The sequence below is a fragment of the Vanrija albida genome, assembly GCF_041260175.1.
Source record: "Vanrija albida strain AlHP1 chromosome Unknown contig_5, whole genome shotgun sequence".
NCBI lineage: Eukaryota > Fungi > Basidiomycota > Tremellomycetes > Trichosporonales > Trichosporonaceae > Vanrija > Vanrija albida.
This window is the reverse complement of record NW_027191424.1, coordinates 2,492,375-2,509,665: the sequence shown is the minus strand read 5'-3', so window position 1 is coordinate 2,509,665 and position 17,291 is coordinate 2,492,375. Positions and strand designations below refer to the sequence as shown.

At 63.8% G+C, this 17,291-nt stretch overlaps 6 protein-coding genes across 6 annotated transcripts; 3 read left to right on the top strand and 3 right to left on the bottom strand.

The window, feature by feature from the left end:
* Positions 1–703: 703 nt before the first annotated feature.
* Positions 704–2,753, top strand: Q8F55_007138 (uncharacterized protein; the record flags this gene model as incomplete). The annotated part of the gene is made up of 2 exons (XM_069355578.1): positions 704–1,732; positions 1,779–2,753. 2 exons carry the CDS (start codon positions 704–706, stop codon positions 2,751–2,753), a joined length of 2,004 nt encoding a protein of 667 aa, XP_069207649.1.
* A 275-nt stretch (positions 2,754–3,028) lies between these two features.
* Positions 3,029–4,913, bottom strand: ZRC1 (Zinc resistance conferring protein; the record flags this gene model as incomplete). The annotated part of the gene is made up of 6 exons (XM_069355577.1): positions 3,029–3,527; positions 3,578–4,250; positions 4,298–4,378; positions 4,486–4,670; positions 4,720–4,784; positions 4,848–4,913. The coding sequence occupies 6 exons, from the start codon at positions 4,911–4,913 to the stop codon at positions 3,029–3,031; spliced, it is 1,569 nt and encodes a 522-aa protein (XP_069207648.1).
* Positions 4,914–5,875: 962 nt separating this feature from the next.
* On the top strand, positions 5,876–8,536 carry Q8F55_007136 (uncharacterized protein; the record flags this gene model as incomplete). Its single annotated transcript, XM_069355576.1, has 4 exons — positions 5,876–6,319; positions 6,361–6,883; positions 6,946–7,725; positions 7,764–8,536. 4 exons carry the CDS (start codon positions 5,876–5,878, stop codon positions 8,534–8,536), a joined length of 2,520 nt encoding a protein of 839 aa, XP_069207647.1.
* A 256-nt stretch (positions 8,537–8,792) lies between these two features.
* On the bottom strand, positions 8,793–9,261 carry Q8F55_007135 (uncharacterized protein; the record flags this gene model as incomplete). Its single annotated transcript, XM_069355575.1, has 2 exons — positions 8,793–9,037; positions 9,258–9,261. The coding sequence occupies 2 exons, from the start codon at positions 9,259–9,261 to the stop codon at positions 8,793–8,795; spliced, it is 249 nt and encodes an 82-aa protein (XP_069207646.1).
* Positions 9,262–13,545: 4,284 nt separating this feature from the next.
* On the top strand, positions 13,546–15,413 carry ARG2 (Amino-acid acetyltransferase, mitochondrial; the record flags this gene model as incomplete). Its single annotated transcript, XM_069355574.1, has 2 exons — positions 13,546–13,734; positions 13,773–15,413. The coding sequence occupies 2 exons, from the start codon at positions 13,546–13,548 to the stop codon at positions 15,411–15,413; spliced, it is 1,830 nt and encodes a 609-aa protein (XP_069207645.1).
* A 205-nt stretch (positions 15,414–15,618) lies between these two features.
* On the bottom strand, positions 15,619–17,203 carry ARG4 (argininosuccinate lyase; the record flags this gene model as incomplete). Its single annotated transcript, XM_069355573.1, has 4 exons — positions 15,619–16,524; positions 16,580–16,690; positions 16,728–17,076; positions 17,163–17,203. The coding sequence occupies 4 exons, from the start codon at positions 17,201–17,203 to the stop codon at positions 15,619–15,621; spliced, it is 1,407 nt and encodes a 468-aa protein (XP_069207644.1).
* Between the last annotated feature and the right edge of the window lie 88 nt (positions 17,204–17,291).

Sequence of the window (17,291 nt, the reverse complement as noted above, 5' to 3'; positions counted from 1 at the left end):
CTCGAGGAGACGCACTCGAAGCATCCCCCCCGGAGGCGCAGCGCGTCGGTGGTGGTGCGAGGCTGTGGCGCCGTGGCTGGGGTCAGCGCCGTCTGGCGACAGACATACTCTTGTCCATTGGGCCCACGGGGCGGGGCTGGGTGGCGACAATGTCCTGAGCTGTCTCTGCCATGATGGGGAGAGTTGATAGCGACGAGAAAGCCGCAACTGCTGCCACTGATATACATATCTAGTGGTTGTAGACGTCCGATGTGCACGGCGGGGTGCTGGACCTGTCGGGTGGAGGCGGAGCCCCGCAGACAGCCTTAGTGGGAAAACTGTAATTAGTCCCTCCCTTTAAGGGAGCCCGCCGCGCCGGCTCCAGGCACGCCTTACCGCCCAGCCCGCCCATGCCGGCCATCTCGTCCATCACACCATGCGGCAGGCCATCTCGACTCCTCGACCCTCTTGTCCATCAAGACTTTTGCCAGCCCCCGCCATCGCACAGTAACCTGTCCCGCTCGCCCGTCCCGCAACTCTACTACGGCGACAACAACAACAACATCGTCAACAGCGCGTCGGCCGCCACCCCCTCCCTCACGCACCTCCCCCGCACATGCCCCACTAGCACCGACACTAAAGCACCACCTCCGCACTGTTCTACTCGCCCCACCTCCGCTTTCACCCCACCCACCACCGCTCCCAGCGCAGCCGACCACCGAGCATGGCGGCGTCGTCGCCTACCACCGAGGCGGGGCCCGACGCCCAGCGCACGAGCTTTGACTCGTTCCAGTCGGCCCACTCGGCCGGCGCACACGGCGCCCGCGGCGCACACGATAGCGGACACGGCGGTGCGGGCGAGCCCGGTCCCACTGCTCCCGAGCCGCACGCGAGCGCCAGCGCGAGCACAGAGCCGACGCTCACCTGCCCCCACTGCAACCAGCCGCTCCCCGCCTCGCTGCTCGCGACGCACAAGCTCGGCGAGAGCTCGCGCCGCCCCCGCCGACCGACCCTGTCGGCCAGTGCGTCGTCGCCCGCCGTGACGCCCGCCGGAGGAGCCACGCCCCACGTCGAGGCGGCAGCACTCCCGCCCACCCCGTCCCGCCGCAGCTCGCTCCCCGACGAACCGTCGGGCACGAGCGAGTCGCTCAAGACGTCGGTGGACCGCGCCGATGCGTCCGAGACGGCCGCGACCAAGAGCACGATCAGCGACGACGACCTGCGGCGATGGTCGAGCCTGGCTGGGGTGAGCCTGGCACCACTGGCTGCGAAAGTGGAGAAGCCGGCGCCGACAGCGAGCAAGGACACCGGCAGCGCAGCCAATGCGTTTCCCCTACTGCCACCGCCCCCGCCTGGCGCCGCAAAGCCTCCAGCGTCCAAAGCCAGCCCCACGCGCGCGGCCGCCAACACCTCGCGTTTCGGCTTCTTTTCACGGAACAAGAGCAAGGCGGATATCGACAGCGACGACGAGTCGGACGACGGCGGCGCAGGGGGGTATGCGCGCCTCGCTGGGCCCGGGTCGGACGATGACGACGACGACGGGTACGAGAGCGACAAGCCGTTCCCCAAGCGGTCGCCGGCAAAGGCTGAGCCGAAGGACGAGGTCAAGGATGAAGAGGCCGCCAAGCCACCACCACCACCACCACCAGCAGAGGCACCAGCTGCACCAGCGCCCGCCGCACCCACAAGCTCTGAAGCCGACGCCGACCTGCGCACACTGCTGCGCGAGGTGCTTGGTCGTGTGCAGACCTTGGTACGTTGCCCGCCCTGCCAATGACAGCAGCACTGACCCCTACCAGTCAAAATCACATGCCGAGCTCGTAGAGTCGCACACGGGCCTCTTGACGTCACTCAAGATCGCCCGCTCCAACCTCGTCATGGCCGAAGCCAACACCGAGATGCTCGAGGAGGAGCTGAAGCGCGCCAAGGCTGCCCAGCCGCGCTCCAGTGTCGCTGGGTCAGATCGTCCGTCGGGCGACGGCCCGCGCGGCCGCCCACCGAGCCTGCAGATTCTCCCGAGCCCGAGTATCTCGTCGAAAAACGAGAGCAAGGGGTTCGGGTTCTGGAACTCTGGAAGCAAGAAGAAGGTGGTCGCGAACGCTGTGCAGTCGCCCACGACGGGCGAGCCCGCGCAGACGCTCAGCGTGCGCACGTCGACCGACAGCTCGGCACCGCGCTCGCCCATGTCCGAGGCGGCCGAGGCGCCGCACGCCGCCGAGCTCAAGCGCCTCAGAGACGAGGCGGCGGCCAACCAGGCCAAGCTGGACAAGCAGGCCGACGAGCTCGAGGCGCTCAAGTACGGCAAGAAGGAGCTCGAGGCCGAGCTCGAGGGGCTGAGCCAGGCGCTGTTCGAGGAGGCCAACAAGATGGTCTCGGACGAGCGCAAGCGCGTCACCGAGCTCGAGGAGAACCTGCGCGAGGTCAAGGACGAGCGCGAGGCGCTGCGCGAGACGGTCAAGGTGCTGGGTGGGCGGCTGGTCACGCCGGCACCGGGCACGCCCGACGTCGGCCCCGACGGCGAGGACCCAAACGCCTCGCCCAACCTCGACAAGCACTACGCCGCGCTTCGCCGCAGCATCCACAACGTCGTCAACGAGCCCACGCCTGGCACGTCGCCAGACGACAGCGACTCGGAGGCGGCGGTCGAGGCCGAGGTCAACGGCGCCGTCAACGGCACCGACACGGACGCCACGCCAAAGAAGACGGCCGACGAGATTATGCGCATGGACACGCCGAAACAGAGCCTCGAGACGGGGCCCAACCCGTGGGCTTAGTAGCATCAGTGAGCGGCGATCTCATCATTCTGTACTCGTAGCAACCGGGCCTTTTTGTACATATGCACCGCTGTGGCATGCAGAACGCACCGCACAAAGTCAGCTACAGTGTGGCATTGTGCTACTGATCTGATGGGGTCTATAGTCTGGGGGTATACCATTTAGTTACACTTGCTGCGTACACTTGCTGCTGCGGCTGTGTTCTCATCCCACCCTCGGCCGGCCCGTCGTGGCCATTGTCCTGTCGGACGTTTGTGTTTTGGTCCTGGTTCGCTCTAGTGCGAGTGGCTGGACGAGTTGGACGGAGTCTCGCGCTCCTCGGCAACCGGCGGGCAGCACGTGTCGGCGACACACTGCTCGGGCGGGCAGCGGATCAGGCACGATCGCTCGCCGGCATCGGCCTCGTCGTCCGAGTCGTTGGCGGCATCCGAAAACTCGGGCTGGATCGTCACCGAGTGGATGCCGTGGCTGTGGAGCACGTGGCGGATCTCGTTGGCCACCTGCATGTAGTCGAAGCCGCGGAGGATCAGGACGTGCACCGAGGCGACGACCGTCGTCTCGGACAGCTGCCAGACGTGGAGCTCGTGGACCGACACGACGCCAGGGACCGACTTGATAGCCTTGCGAACGTCCTCGAGCGAGACGTGGGTCGGCACGCCCTGCATGAGGATGGCCGAGGCCGACTTGACGAGCGGGAGCGCAGAGTTGAAGATGATGACCGTGATGAGGAGCGACACGCCGGGGTCAAAGTACAGAGTCCAGCGGCCTTCAAAGCTGCAACATGTTAGCTAGCATGCCTGGAACGTGCGGAGGGTTCGACTTACAACCAGATGACAAGGCCAGCGGCGATAACGCCGACGTTGCCGAGAGCGTCGCCGAGCACGTGGAGGAAGACGCCGTGCATGTTCATCGAGCCATGCGAGCCGTGGCCGTGGCCGTGACCGCCAGCGCCGTGGTTGTGGCCGGCGTGGTTGCCGCCGCGCTCGGCAGCGTCAGCGCTGTCGGCGTGGTCGTGGTCATGGTCGTGGTCGTTGGCCTTGACAATGTCGGTGTTGTTGGGCGTGTTGACGGCAGTCTCGTCAACGGCGGTCGAGGCACCAGCGGAGGACGAGTCCTCGCCCGACGACGGAGGAGGGATGGTCTCGTTGCTGCCCGGGTTGGGAGCCTTGACGTTCTTGTTGATCTGGGTAACGCCACCAGAAGAGCGAGTGCGGCTCACAGAGCCATAGTTGCGGCGGCTGATAGAGGGGTGGCGGCCAGTGTGGTCGCGGGGGCTCTTGGAAAGGAACGAGGTCTCGTCGACCGACTGGGACAGACCGTGGGCGGCCTCGATGATCTGGGCGCGGGTCTCGGCGGGGTGCTGGTACAGCGAGTCGATCGAGTCGGCGCGCTTGCGGCGGACCGCGACCGCGTCAGAGGACTGGTCAAGAGGCTCGTCGGCCTCGACGGGGAGCGCGACAGGTCCATGCGAGTGGCCGCCGTGCGAGTGGCCGTGCTCTGCGACGGAGTCAGGGGGAGAACACACGGCGGCTCAGGCCACTTACCGTGGAAGAGGATGAGACCAACAATGTTGCTCAGGAGACCCAAGCTGCCGACCAGTACGATGAGGCGGGGGTTGGTGATCTCTGTAAACACCGGCGGTTAGCAACAGGGTCCACAGACACCCCAATCTCAGCGGCGGAGCACCCTCAATCGCGATCACCACGCCGACGGTACCCGCACGGTCACGCACCAGGGGGAGAGACGATGCGCCCGATGGCCTCGAGAGCAATGGTAGAGCAAAGAGCAATGAGGAAGACGCCGTTGATGAGTGCGCCGAGGATCTCGGCGCGCTGCCAGCCGTACGAGTTCTCGGCCGACGAGGGCGAGGTGGCGAGCTTGATCGTGTACAGGGCTACAATGAGCGACAGCACATCACTGCGCAGCCGTCAGCGTCCTGTTCCTGTTCCGCTCCGGGCGGACCTACTTGAGCATGTGGAACGAGTCGGCGACGAGAGCGAGCGAGCCAACCGCATAGCCGACAATGAGCTCCTGTGGCGTGTGTCAGCCAAGGCTTGGACGAGAGGTTGTTGGTAATGATTCAACGCCACCCACCAGGAAGAAGAAGGCCGTGTCAATGACCAGGAGGGTGATGATCCTAGCCTGCCTGGAGAGACCCATCTTGATGATATATGCGCTGAGCGCTGTGGCAAGACGGGGATGTGAAGGAGGAGGATGAGGGGGAGTGGTGTCGACGCAGCAAAGGAAGGAGTAGCGTCAAAAATGGTTCAAATAACGGTGTTGGGTTGAAAATCGGACTACTCCGTGGGTGGGTCGGACAATGAGACGGACGGACGTCACTAGGCTCTCCAGGAGGCAACTCGTGCGGCTCTTGAGTTGAGCGAGGCGAGATCGGGAGCGATCCAACGTGTGGGCTACAGTGCACAATGCGCTGGCTGCAGGTGCCAGGGGAGGGGAGGCCGGTGTATTTCGCGCAGTGCGAGGAGCAAGACGTTATTCTTGTACACAGTCGGGGATTGCACAATGATGAGGTCAGGTTAAGAGCAAGGGATGGTGCTGCGTGCGGCGTGGTGGTCAAGGCCGCCAAGCGCTGCTGCGAGGGTTACGTCGGCAGTTGAACCAGGGAAAGGATGGGAATGGTGCAATCTGGCGTGGAGCGGTCAAATGTTCAAGGCTAATCCAACGCTGGTCCATTAGAAACCGGCCAAGCAGATAGGCACACGACCACCAGGGCATGGCTCCGCGCGACTAATACCACTGCAACCACGTGGAATATTTACTTCCGTGCCTACCACTCTTGCTCCATCTAAGGGCCAAAGTGTCGGCTTGCGACGCGTGGTGGAAAGAAGGAGAGGGGGCGCCGGCCTGCCTGGGGGCGCGCGCGGCGGTGGGTGGTGGGCGGTGGGCAGCCAAGGGGCGGCTCGACTGAATGCCTCACTCACTGCCGACGCGCCATCTTTGTGTTTTCTTGACGACCAAGATCGACCGCGTCTTGGATCAACTACATCAACCACAAACAGCGCGCAATCGGCACTGGAGGCCACCACAACACCTGTAACACACTTTAAAACGAGGCCAAAGCATTCCTAGCACCGCGACATCAACCACTCCTTGCATTCACAATGCCGCTGCGGCTCCCAATCGCAGTCGTCCCAAGGGACACGCCTCCACTCCCAACCCAGCCGCACCCGGCACCGTCCCCGCTCCAGACCGTCATCGGCAACGTTATCGCAAACACAGACTACGATGCCGTCTGCATCCCGCTCGCAAACGACCGCTGGCGCGAGCGCTGGGACCGGCTGTGTCTCCGCCCCGTCGACGACGAGGACGACGAGGATGTCAAGTTTGAAGGGGGAAGCACCGTCGATTCGCACGCGCCGACCGAGCGATCCCAGGCGCGGATCGACGTAGACCGCGAAGCCGACCTCTGGCGCCGCGAGCCCAGCCTCCGCCGCGACGAGTGCAACGTTACGCGTTTGGAAGAGTCGCAGGCGGTCGTCGCGCTCGCGTCCGACTGGCTCGAGCTCGACGCGCCCGACGAGGGTATCCGGTTCGACTCGGAGCTGGTGAGCTCGCAATGGTGGGGAGGTTGCTGACAACGTCACAGGGCCTCCGTGCAGAGATGGCTCACGCGCTCTACCTCTCTCTGCCCGTGCTCGTTATCCCTGCGCCTAATCTCGAGAACCGCGCGTTCCTCCCCTCGTACGCGCGGGCGATTAGCAACATCCTCCAGATGGGCGGCCAGAGCGCCTACACCCAGATTTCCATTCGCATCCCGGTGTCCGACCCGCTGGAGATTATCGGGCAGGGCCCCGCAACTGGCAGCAACGGCGAGGCGAGGACCCACCACCGTCGCGTATCGTCGCTCAGCAGCCGCCCCAGCTCGATGCACCAGCAGCAGCTCAACGCCCTCGGCCCGCTGTCCGGCGGTGCTCAGCCTTCGGGAGGCTACAGCAACGGCGGCAGCCGCAACGTCAGCGGGGCAAGCGCGCAGACCAACGCCACGAGCGCCTCGGGAGTCAGCTCCAAGAGCATGACGCACAGCGCGATCCAGGGCGACCCCAGCAGCACGTGGGAGATGTGGGACTGCATCCGTGCCATGTGTGGCTACAACCCGCGTTTGACCGTCAGTGAGTATAGGAGAGCAGCGAAGACGCCTACGGCCCATCGGGATAGTGTTGACCACCCTTAGCGCTCGACCTGACCAACCCCCTGCCCCCATCTGTTGGCGCGCTGTCGCGGTGGACGTCTGAGCCAGTCAAGCACATCTGGCTCCCGGCGACCTCGTTCATCCCGAACGCCAAGGGCTACCCTGTGCTGTCCAAGGCGTGTCAGGCATTTATCCGCGGCATGACCAAGCAGGCCCCGACGTTCATTCTGGCGGACGCGCATGCCCACAAGCATCCGTCGGGCGGCCAGAACGCCTACCTCCAGTACCTCCGCCACATTACGTCGCAGCCGACGACCTCGACTGCCAACATTTCGCCACAAGGACCAGAGGAGGTGGCGAACGGCTACGGCGACTTCTTGCAGGCACCCCTGCAGCCCTTGATGGACGACTTGGGCTCGGCCACTTACGACGTGTTTGAGCGGGACCCTGTCAAGTACAGGCAATACGAGGAGGCCATCTACCTGGCCATTGTGGAGAAGGCAGCCGAGGGCAACGACGACCTGGTCATCGTCGTTGCAGGCGCTGGTCGTGGCCCTCTTGTGGCCTGCACGCTACGAGCCCTTGCCCGTGCTCAGCGCGACGCGAGGGTATACGCCGTTGAGAAGAACCCGAGCGCGTTCACCACCCTCGAGGAACGCAAGGCGATCGAGTGGGGAGACCGCGTTGAGATTCTGTTTGGCGACATGCGTTCCCTCACGCCCACCGACCCCGCCGATATCCTCGTCTCGGAGCTGCTAGGCAGCTTTGGTGACAACGAGCTGAGCCCCGAGTGCATTGACGGCGGCATGAGGTTCCTGAAGCGTGAGTGAGGCCTCGTCCACAGCAGCTAACGACCCCAGCCGACGGCGTGTCCATCCCCACGTCATACACGGCCCACCTCGCGCCCATCTCCAGCTCCAAGCTGCACCACGACGTGACCCAGCCGTCGCGCGCGGCCGGTGCAGCCGAGACGCCCTACGTCGTCATGATGCAGCAGGTCAACCTGCTCTCTGGGGACGGGGGCGGCGCGTCGGGCCGGTGCGGCGAGCGGATCCAGCAGTGCTGGCAGTTTGAGCACCCGCGCCGCGACCTGATACTCGACGACCAGGGGCTGCCGTACACCAACAGCCACAACACGCGCTCGGCGACGCTCACCTTCCACATCCCGCACGCGTCGCCGTGCCACGGCTTTGCCGGCTACTTTGAGGCGCACCTGTACGGCAATGTCGGCCTCTCGATCCACCCCGACACGGCGGCGCGCGTCTCGCCAGAAATGTTCAGCTGGTTCCCCCTCTTCTTCCCGCTCAAGCAGCCCCTCTACCTGCCCTCTGGGGCCGAGCTCGAGGTCAACATCTGGCGCTTGGCCGACACGCGCTCGCGCAAAGTATGGTACGAGTGGAGTGCTGAGGCGTACCTCCCCGTCACGAGCCAGACGTCGACGCACCCCGGCACACCGGGCCTCCGCACGCCCGCGACGCCCGGCTTCCCTGCCAACGCGAGCCCGACGCAGGACGCGCCCTACTCGCCCCATGTGCCGATGGGCTCGGGCTCGGCACCAGACCCAGGACGCGTCAAGATTGGCCAGACGACGCTGCACAACCCCGGCGGCTCGCACTACTGGGTCGGCCTGTAATCCTATCTCGCAGGGCTTTGACATTTCATTGCATGACGGTGATCGCTCGGGGTCGGACCTGTATGTACGCAGTATTGGCGACTGGTAAACTACATGCGCATGGATCTATCTACATGGGCTGGGTTGGGCGCGCGGGTGTGAGGCATGCTTGGTATGGGGGCGTTGTGCGAGGTGACTTGAATGGGTGTGGCGTGCGAATGTGGCGTGGAATCTGTGCGGCGGCGACCTGATATGAACAATGGTGAGTCAGAGTGGGCTATTCGGCCCCAGTCGGGGCCTTGAACCTGCGATGGCTTGTTGATGAGCCCGCTTCGGTGCTGGCACGGTGCTCAGTCTTGGCGCGCGCTCGGGCACCGAGAGCAGGAGGCGGAGGAGGCGGAGGAGGCTTGGGCAGGATCTCGTCGTAGCTGGGAAAGCTGGCGGCTAAGCGGGCCTTCATGCGCTGAGCAGCGGTTAATGGTGGTGGGAGCGGGGCATTGGTGTTCGTCGGCTGCTTGAAGGCTGGGCGTTGGTTGAGAGTCTTCGAATTAGTACTCACGAGCACTAAGAGGCCCGGTCGTCCGACTGCGTGATCTTGGCTGGGCGGATGTGACAGGCTGGGTGGCATGTTGAGTTGAGCCGCTGGTGGCGACCGGCGGAGGCCGGTCAGCTGGATTCCTGGCCACAGGGAGTAAGGGGATGTACTTCTCCGGAGGCTGCGGGTCCTTCGTAAACCTCGAACGCATTGGCCTCCTCTGGGAAGAGGGGGCTTCGATGATGGAATCGGGTACTTGAGGTGTGACAGTGGCAGGGACAATGGCTTGTTGGTAGTTCTCGGGCTGGGGTGGAGCCAACCTCTGCCGCCGGGATTGCAGGTGTGAGGGCTCTGTGTTTCGCGGCAAGACGGATGTGGATGGTCCAGCCGTGGATGCCACGACAATGGGGCGTTCGGTAGCCTTAGGGCGGTAGACCTGTAGCGGTTCTAGAGTTGCCGGGATGATAACCTCGTTCCCAACCACCGCAGAGACTCTCGGCCGACTGCTGCTACTATTGTGCTTCTCCGCCAGACGCTGTTTCCTCTCGTCGAGCTTCCTCTGCCGGGACAGTGGCAAAGGGGGTAGATGGCTGTCATCCTGCTCAACCGTTTTCGTGGCGAGGTTGAGTAGAAGATCCGTCATTCCCAACCCAGATAGGCTTCCAGGGGGTCTGGGCGTCAGATCGGCCAGGGGTTCGCGGTTGGCTCTCGGAGGCCGCGAACGGTTGTCGTTTAAGTACTCCTGCATGTCGATGATACTCTCCACGTCGAGGTCTTCTTGGTGGTGCGGCTCTAGAGCCCGGTTTGGGATGACCACTTCGCTCGGAGATTCGGGCTCGAACTGTTCGACGTCGTCGTCTGCACCCGGGTAGTTTCTGGCGTCCGACGCGTAGCCATAGTCGTCTTCATCATCAGGGTGCGGTTGGTCGGGTTCAAGGTCCTGCCACTCCTGTAAGACTGGCAGGTCGTCAGGGTGGATGGGTGGCGGACCACCACTGCCACTTCCTCTGCCTCCACTGCGGGCCGGGTTTCGAGATGAGTTAGATGGCGGTAACGGAGGGTGTTCCTGCGGTTGACTGGTAGCCGAGTTCTTCCTGGCTGACTCCAAAGGTGTCCAGCTCTGGTTCGCCGTTCCACCTTGCAGTGGGCGAGCGACAGAGTCGTCACGAGCAAACTTCAGAGGTGCAAGCCGCGATGGTGCTCCAGTGTTGGATGCACCGCCCATGCGTCCCTGCGGGAGCGGGCGAAGCCGAATCGTTTGGCTCGGAGGTGGGTTGGAAGCTGTGAACTCGGACACAGGTTCACTAGGCGCTCCGTCCGCGAAACGTGGCAAGGTTGCACGTCTGTTGTGAGCCGCTGTGGGTGGCCGGGGAGGTCGACGGGTGAACCTTTGGAGTCGTTCATCGACGGGATAGGAGTAATGAGTCCCGCCCTCATGCCTCAGTCTCAGCTCCTCGATAAAGTCCTCGCGTGGTACAGTTCTCAACGGCTTGGCGCCCATGAAAGTGACGGGGTGATGGACCTTGCCGGTGATGTGGCGCCTCCGTCGAGTGGCACTGGAGACCTTTTTGTGGTTGGTTGCGCTGAAGGGCTTAGCATCCAGGCAGCCAGACGCAGTTTCACTCACGTCCCCCTTGACTTGTAGTAGTTGGTCGTCTGGGTGTAGTCGATCTGGCCGCACTCTTCGTCCTCGAATACGGTGCCAAGCGGCGGTCCACAATACGGACCAGGACCGAATTCGAGCTTGCCCTCAGGAGGATAATACCTGAACGGGGGGATGTGGAACTGGCTGGTCAAGAATGCTCGCGTGATTGGGACGTCATCACGATGATCCCTCCGTCGATACCACGAGGGCGACATGCCGTGAGCTCGGGATAAGTCCTGACGTGTAAGCAGTGGAAGTCTCCAGCTCAAACGTACCTCCTCATCCTCTTCTTGGATATCACTCCAGCGCCTGCGAGCAGATCCACCGGGACGCGGTAAGACGGCTGACCACGCCTCATCGTCATCGTACTCGTCGTCATAGGTAGAGGGCACTCGATCTGGTCGTCTTGAGCTGTGTGATGATAAGATGCTTGAGGGGTATGAACGGGGCCGCTCTTGTGATAATTGGTACTCCATTAACTCTTCGAAGGAAGGAACGCTCCTCCGTGGCCCGGGGCTGAAAGCAGGTTCCTCCCTCTGTCGTCGGTGGGTGTACCGGACCCGGCGAGAGTAAGTCTTGTGGCGACTCGAAGCTGGCTCATCCTGATAGTCCTCTAAGGGCAGATCACCCAAGACCACTCTGCTGCTGCCTTGGGAAAGCTCAGACATGGAAGTGGACGTGCGAATCCGTCGTCGTGGCGGGGGATCCATGTCCTCATCGCCAGAAGGTTCACCTTCCGAGCGGTCGCCTTGTCGCCCCGACTGTCGCTTGAAGGGCTTCTGGGTAGGAGGGGAGCTTAAGTTGAGGTAATCCAGCAGCGGGAGGGGGCGAGAGTCGGACGGTGCGGGGGAAGGCGACGCGGGGAGGAAGAGGGCTTCCTGTCCGGCAGGCTTGCGGCGGATGTTGCTTGAATCCGGCTGGGAGCTGGGGTGCCGTGGCAGGGGGTGGTGAGGGGTCTCTGGGCCTACAGAGGACGAGCGTTCCTCCCCACCTGGCTTGTCAGGCGAGAGGATCGGCGGGTTCTCTGGTGCAGGATTCACTGGGTGGGTCAACTTGCTATCCGCGAAGAGCAACCCACCATGGTGGTGTCCTCCTCGCGAGCTAGCGGCCGAGGTGGGCCGCGGCCCATCATGCCACTGCCCAGAGGGATCCCAGAAGCCGTCCTCTGGAGCGTCCAGTTCGTTGCGTGGTAGTGGGGGTGCGGGCTGCTCCTTTGGTTTCTTCTTAGGTTGTGCCTTCCTCACCGGCTCGCGAGTCGGGGGCTGCGGTCGTCTCGCCACGTCCCCAGAGTCTTCGTCTTCCTCCTCGTCTGGAGGATTGGACTGCAGGTGGTTGGGTCAGCGGGGAGGTCGACCGGGGATAGACGAGGAAGCTTCCCGCTGGCGGCTCACGTATTTCGGGTTGGCCAGGCGTTTGCTCATGCGCTTGGTGCGAGGGCCGACCATGGCGACGGCGCTGTAAATCGCAGCGAGGACAGCGCAAGAGCGAGGAGTGAAGTAGGAGTGAGGACTGTCAGTAGGTGTCAGAAAGCGAGATGAGATGGAGGGCAGTCGATGTACACCGCCTGGCTACGCCACGAGGTGGACGGGGATGCACGAGGGAAGGCGGGGAAGGCAGAGGAAGGCAGCCAGACTAGGTGAGGCGACGCGTCCTGGTCGACCGAAGATCTGCTCAACTTTTGCCACCCGCCGCTGACCGGACCACCTCCACTTCTCTCAGTGGACACGGAGATTGCCCGCTGCCCGCGTTTCACCCACCACCTTGCCTCGCGTCACCATGACCGCTTGCTGACCACCAACTCCATTGTCCTGCCGCGGCGTACCTTTGCATCAACGCACACTCACTCTCTCGACACTACTATCGCCTTCTGGCTCCACTCCATCGAGGGCGACTCATATCCGACACGCACAACAGCATGATTCTCAAGGTTAGGGTGAGTAGACTGTGTCGGCGGCTTCAAGTCGCCTTCTAGCCCCGCACGCGCCCGCTGACGTCCGCAGACACTTACCGGCAAGGAGGTTCGTTGAGCTGGGCAGACAGTCAAAGGGGGTAGCTCTAATGTGTACAGGTTGAGATCGACGTCCAGCCCGAATGGCAGGTGAGTTGTCGTTGGCGGCGTGTGCTCGCGACGCGCGCTCACGCGGCCAGATTAGCAAGGTCAAGGAGAGCGTCGAGGAGAAGGCGGGCATCCCGCCCGTGCAGCAGCGTCTCATCTTCGGTGGCAAGGCCATGTAAGTGCAAGCTCGGAGAGGCTCTGTCTGCGGCGTCAGAAGGGCGCGTGGGCGCGTGCTCACCGCACACAGGGGCGACGACAAGACGATTGCCGACTACAAGATCACGACCGGCACCACCATCCACCTTGTGCTCGCGCTCCGCGGTGGCCGCCGATGAGCGGACGTGTTGGCGTTCTGTGCCCGTAGACCGGGCGAGGTGATGGCGGCTGGGGTGGCGCGGCCTGAGGCGTCTGCGAGTTCGGGCTGTCGCCACCGGCCATATTAGAGGTCGAATGCATCTATTTACCTCATTGCGGTGTGTGCAGAGCGTCAGAGCAGCGCGATTAGCGCTGCGTCTATTGTAATTTGAGCTCTGCGAGTCATTGTCGTTGGCCCGTTGGCGTGGGCTTGTCTTCGCCGGGACTTGTAATTACCTCTTTCCGCCTGCGCGGTTTTGAGTCGGAACAATAGGAATAGGGCTTACCCGAAGCCGCCGAGTCGAACGCGAGATTTATTTTGAACGGGCATGGCACGGCGACGACGACAACAAATACGCTACCTGGCTTTGACTTTTACGCCTTGTTTCTCTTCCCACCCCGCCTGCACACATCGCACCCCGTGTGCCCCGCACACCGACATGAGCCTCGCAAAAACAGTGCTCCGAGGGCCGGCGCGCGGGCTCGTGGCGGCGGCTGCAGCGCGCCGAGCCCCCGTGTCCCTCCGGGGCCACCCGTCGCCATCACTGCCGTCGCCCCTCGTCCGCGGGTACAAGTCGCGCATGCACGTGCAAGAGGAGGACGAGTTTGGGGAGGAGCAGAGCGACCAGGTGGGTGTACGCTGCCTGTTCTTCGCTGACCCGCGCAGGAGTTCATCCTTAACATCCTGGCCGCGAGCCCGTCGACGCGCGACTCGCGCTCGTACATGGCCTCGTTCCACCCTCCGACGCCCGAGCCGGCCGTCACCCTCGAGGCTGAGCTGCCTGCGCCCGCCGCGCCCGCGACCGCTGCCGAGCCCGACAACCTGCTCGTCACGCAGCTGCTCAACCCGATCGTGCGGCGCCCGGCGCTCGTCAAGATCCAGGGCCCGTTCACCGACCACCAGCTGGCGTCGATCGCGCGCGGCATCCACTACCTCCAGAAGCTGGGCCTCGTGTCCGTCGTCGTTGTGGACCGGGACGACATCCCGCCGTACGAGTCGGAGAATGGCCCGGCCGCAGAGGCGCAGCGCACGCTCGTGCTGCGCGACGTCGAGAGAGTGGTGCACTACCTCACCAAGGCGCGCGCGCCCGCGCGCCCGATCTTGGCGACTGTCGCGCGCCTCGGCGAAGAGGGCGACGTGTACGTCGAGGCCGAGGGGCTCGACCACGTCCGCCGCGCCGTAGAGGACGGCGAGATCCCCGTGCTCATGCCCGTCGCGCTCGACGAGGGCTGCCGCTCGCGCCGGATCAGCGCCAACGGCGTGCTCTGCGCGCTTGCAGAGGCGATGAGCACGAGCAGCGAGGGGAGCGTGCCGATCACTGCTGCGCCGCCCGGCGGCCGGCTAGATCTCACGCCGGTGCGCCTCCTCATCATCAACCGCGAGGGCGGCATCCCGAGTTATGCGCGGTACGGGCTGCCGCACCTGTCGATCAACCTGTCGTCCGAGTTTGACTACATCCACCGCACGTTCCAGCCCGACTGGCGCCAGTCGCACCCGACGGCGCTGTCCAACCTCGCGCTGGCAGACGAGTGCCTGAGCCACATGCCGCGCACGTCGAGCGCCTTGATCGTCAGCCACCGCTCGCCCGCGGCCCTGATTGCAAACCTCATTACCAACAAGCCGGCCCACTCGTCGTCGCTGCCGCACGCGCTGCTCGAGCAGTCCGAGGGCCGCATCACGCCCGACACGCCGACGCTCATCCGCCGCGGCATGCCCGTGCGCATTCTGCGCAGCCTGGAGGATATCGACAAGGCAAAGCTCACGACGCTCATGGAGCGCTCGTTCAACCGCGTCCTCAACCAGGACGCGTACTGGGCCCGCCTCGACAAGGACCTCGACTTTGTCATTGTCATTGGCGACTATGCGGCCGCGGCCGTGGTGACCCACGAAGGGCGCGACGAGGGCCAGGACATCTGCTACCTCGACAAGTTTGCCGTGCTCCCCTCGCACCAGGGCGACGGCACGGTCGATTTCCTGTGGGTCGCCCTCCGCGACGAGACGTATGGTCTTGGTTTGCAGGACGCCGCGAACCCCAGCGAGGGCTCGCTCAGCGGTGTCGGCCGCGGCCGCGACCTCGTGTGGCGCAGCCGCGCAAACAACCCCGTCAACAAGTGGTACTTTGAGCGCTCGAACGGCTTTGTCATCTGCGGCACCAACAAGATGTTCTGGTGCGACGCAGAGCAGCGCATGCGCGAGATTGCTCAGGAGACGGGCGGCCTCATGCGCGTCGTCGACCCCTCCGAGTCGGACCGCGTGGCCAAGTGGGCCCCGGTGATTGAGAACATCAAGTCGGCGTGGTCCGACTAGGCTGGCTGCCGTGGCCGCGCAAACGGGCCCGTGATGGTGGGCATGCTCCCCCCGCCCGCATAATAGAAGTTTGGTGTTGTACAGTTCAGCATTGTGGATGTCATAGAGTCTGGTGCAAGAGAAATGCATATGTTTACGCTTCTTGAGTTGATGCCCACCTGGCATGTTTTGCTAGTGCTCGCTCACGCTCGCTCTCGCTCGTCGTCTAGTTGTTGCCGGCAATGCGCTCGCGGGCAACGTCGACCTGGCGCTGGATCATCTTGCGCGCGGGGCCACCAATGGCGTTGCGCTTCTCGACAGAGTTCTCAAAGTTGAACACGTCGAACACGTCCTCGGTGAAGTGCTCCGAGAGGTCCTTCCAGTCGGCCATGGTCAGGTCCGAGATCTGGCACTTGCGCTGCTCGGCGAGCGCGACCGAGCGGCCCGAGATGTGGTGCGTCTCGCGGAACGGCACGCCCTTGCGGACGAGGTAGTCGGCAATGTCGGTAGCGAGCAGGTCCATCGACAGGGCCTCGGCCATCTTGTCGGCGTTGATATTCAACGTCGCGATCACGCCCTCGGCGATGCGGAGCGAGGCCGACACGCTGTCGACGCCGTCAAACAGGGGCTCCTTGTCCTCCTGCAGGTCCTTGTTGTAGGTCGAGGGGATGCCCTTGACCGACATCATGAAGCCGGCCATCTGGCCAAAGATGCGGCCCGACTTGCCGCGCAGGAGCTCGAGCGAGTCGGGGTTCTTCTTCTGCGGCATGATCGACGAGCCGGTCGAGTAGGCGTCGGCGAGCTGGACAAAGCCAAACTCGGCAGTCGAGTAGATGATCAGGTCCTCGGCCAGACGCGACATGTGGATCATGAGCAGCGACGCCCACTGGAGCCACTCGATGATAAAGTCGCGGTCCGAGACGGCGTGCATCGAGTTCTCGCCGATCGACTGGAAGCCGAGCTCCTCGCGAAGGAGCTCACGGTCCAGGCCGTAAGGGTTGCCCGCGAGCGCCGCCGATCCGAGGGGGAGAACCGAGATACGGGGCACCATCTGGCGCAGGCGCTGCAGGTCGGTGAGGAACGCCGAGGCGTGCGAGAGGAGGACATGCGACCAACGGACGGGCTGGGCACGCTGGGAAGCAGGGTCAGTCATGTCCCAACGCCCCAAGATCCAGATCCAGACATACCTGGAGGTGGGTGTAGCCGGGGAGGATGGCGTCGACCTCCTTCTCAGCACGCGAAACGAGGACGGTGAGGAAGTCCTTGAGGTAGCCCTCGACCTTGGCAGTCTCGTCGAGCTGGCAGTCAGCACCAGTTCTCAACGCCTCTACGCACCAGCCAGATGCGCATGTCAGTCGCGACCTGGTCGTTGCGGCTGCGGCCAGTGTGGAGCTTGCCGCCAATGTCCTTGCCGATAATCTCGGACAGGCGGCGCTCGTTGGCCGTGTGAATGTCCTCATCGTCGGCCTCGATCTTGAACGTGCCGTTGGCCCACTCCTGCTCGACCTCCTTGAGGCCGCGAGTGATCTCGGCCTGCTCCTTCTCGTTGAGGATGCCGGCCTTGAGGAGCGCCTTGGAGAAGGCAATCGAGCCCTTGACGTCGGCCGCGTACATGCGCTTGTCGTACTTGAGCGACTGGTTGAACTCGTGCATGAGGGGGTCGGTCGAGCCGGTGAAGCGTCCGCTAAGACGGAGTCAGTGCTGAGGCGTGGGGGAGGGGAAGATTTGGTGCGAGTCGCCGAGGCCCGGTGTTGGAGACGCCCTACTCACCCCCAGAGCTTGCGCTTGGTGAAGTCCTGCTCGGAAGCCATTGTGATTGTGTGAGTGAGTGTGGTGTGTGGTGATTGAAGTGAGCAAGAGCGAGCTTTTCTGTCGCTTTGCCTTTATCTCTACGAGGCC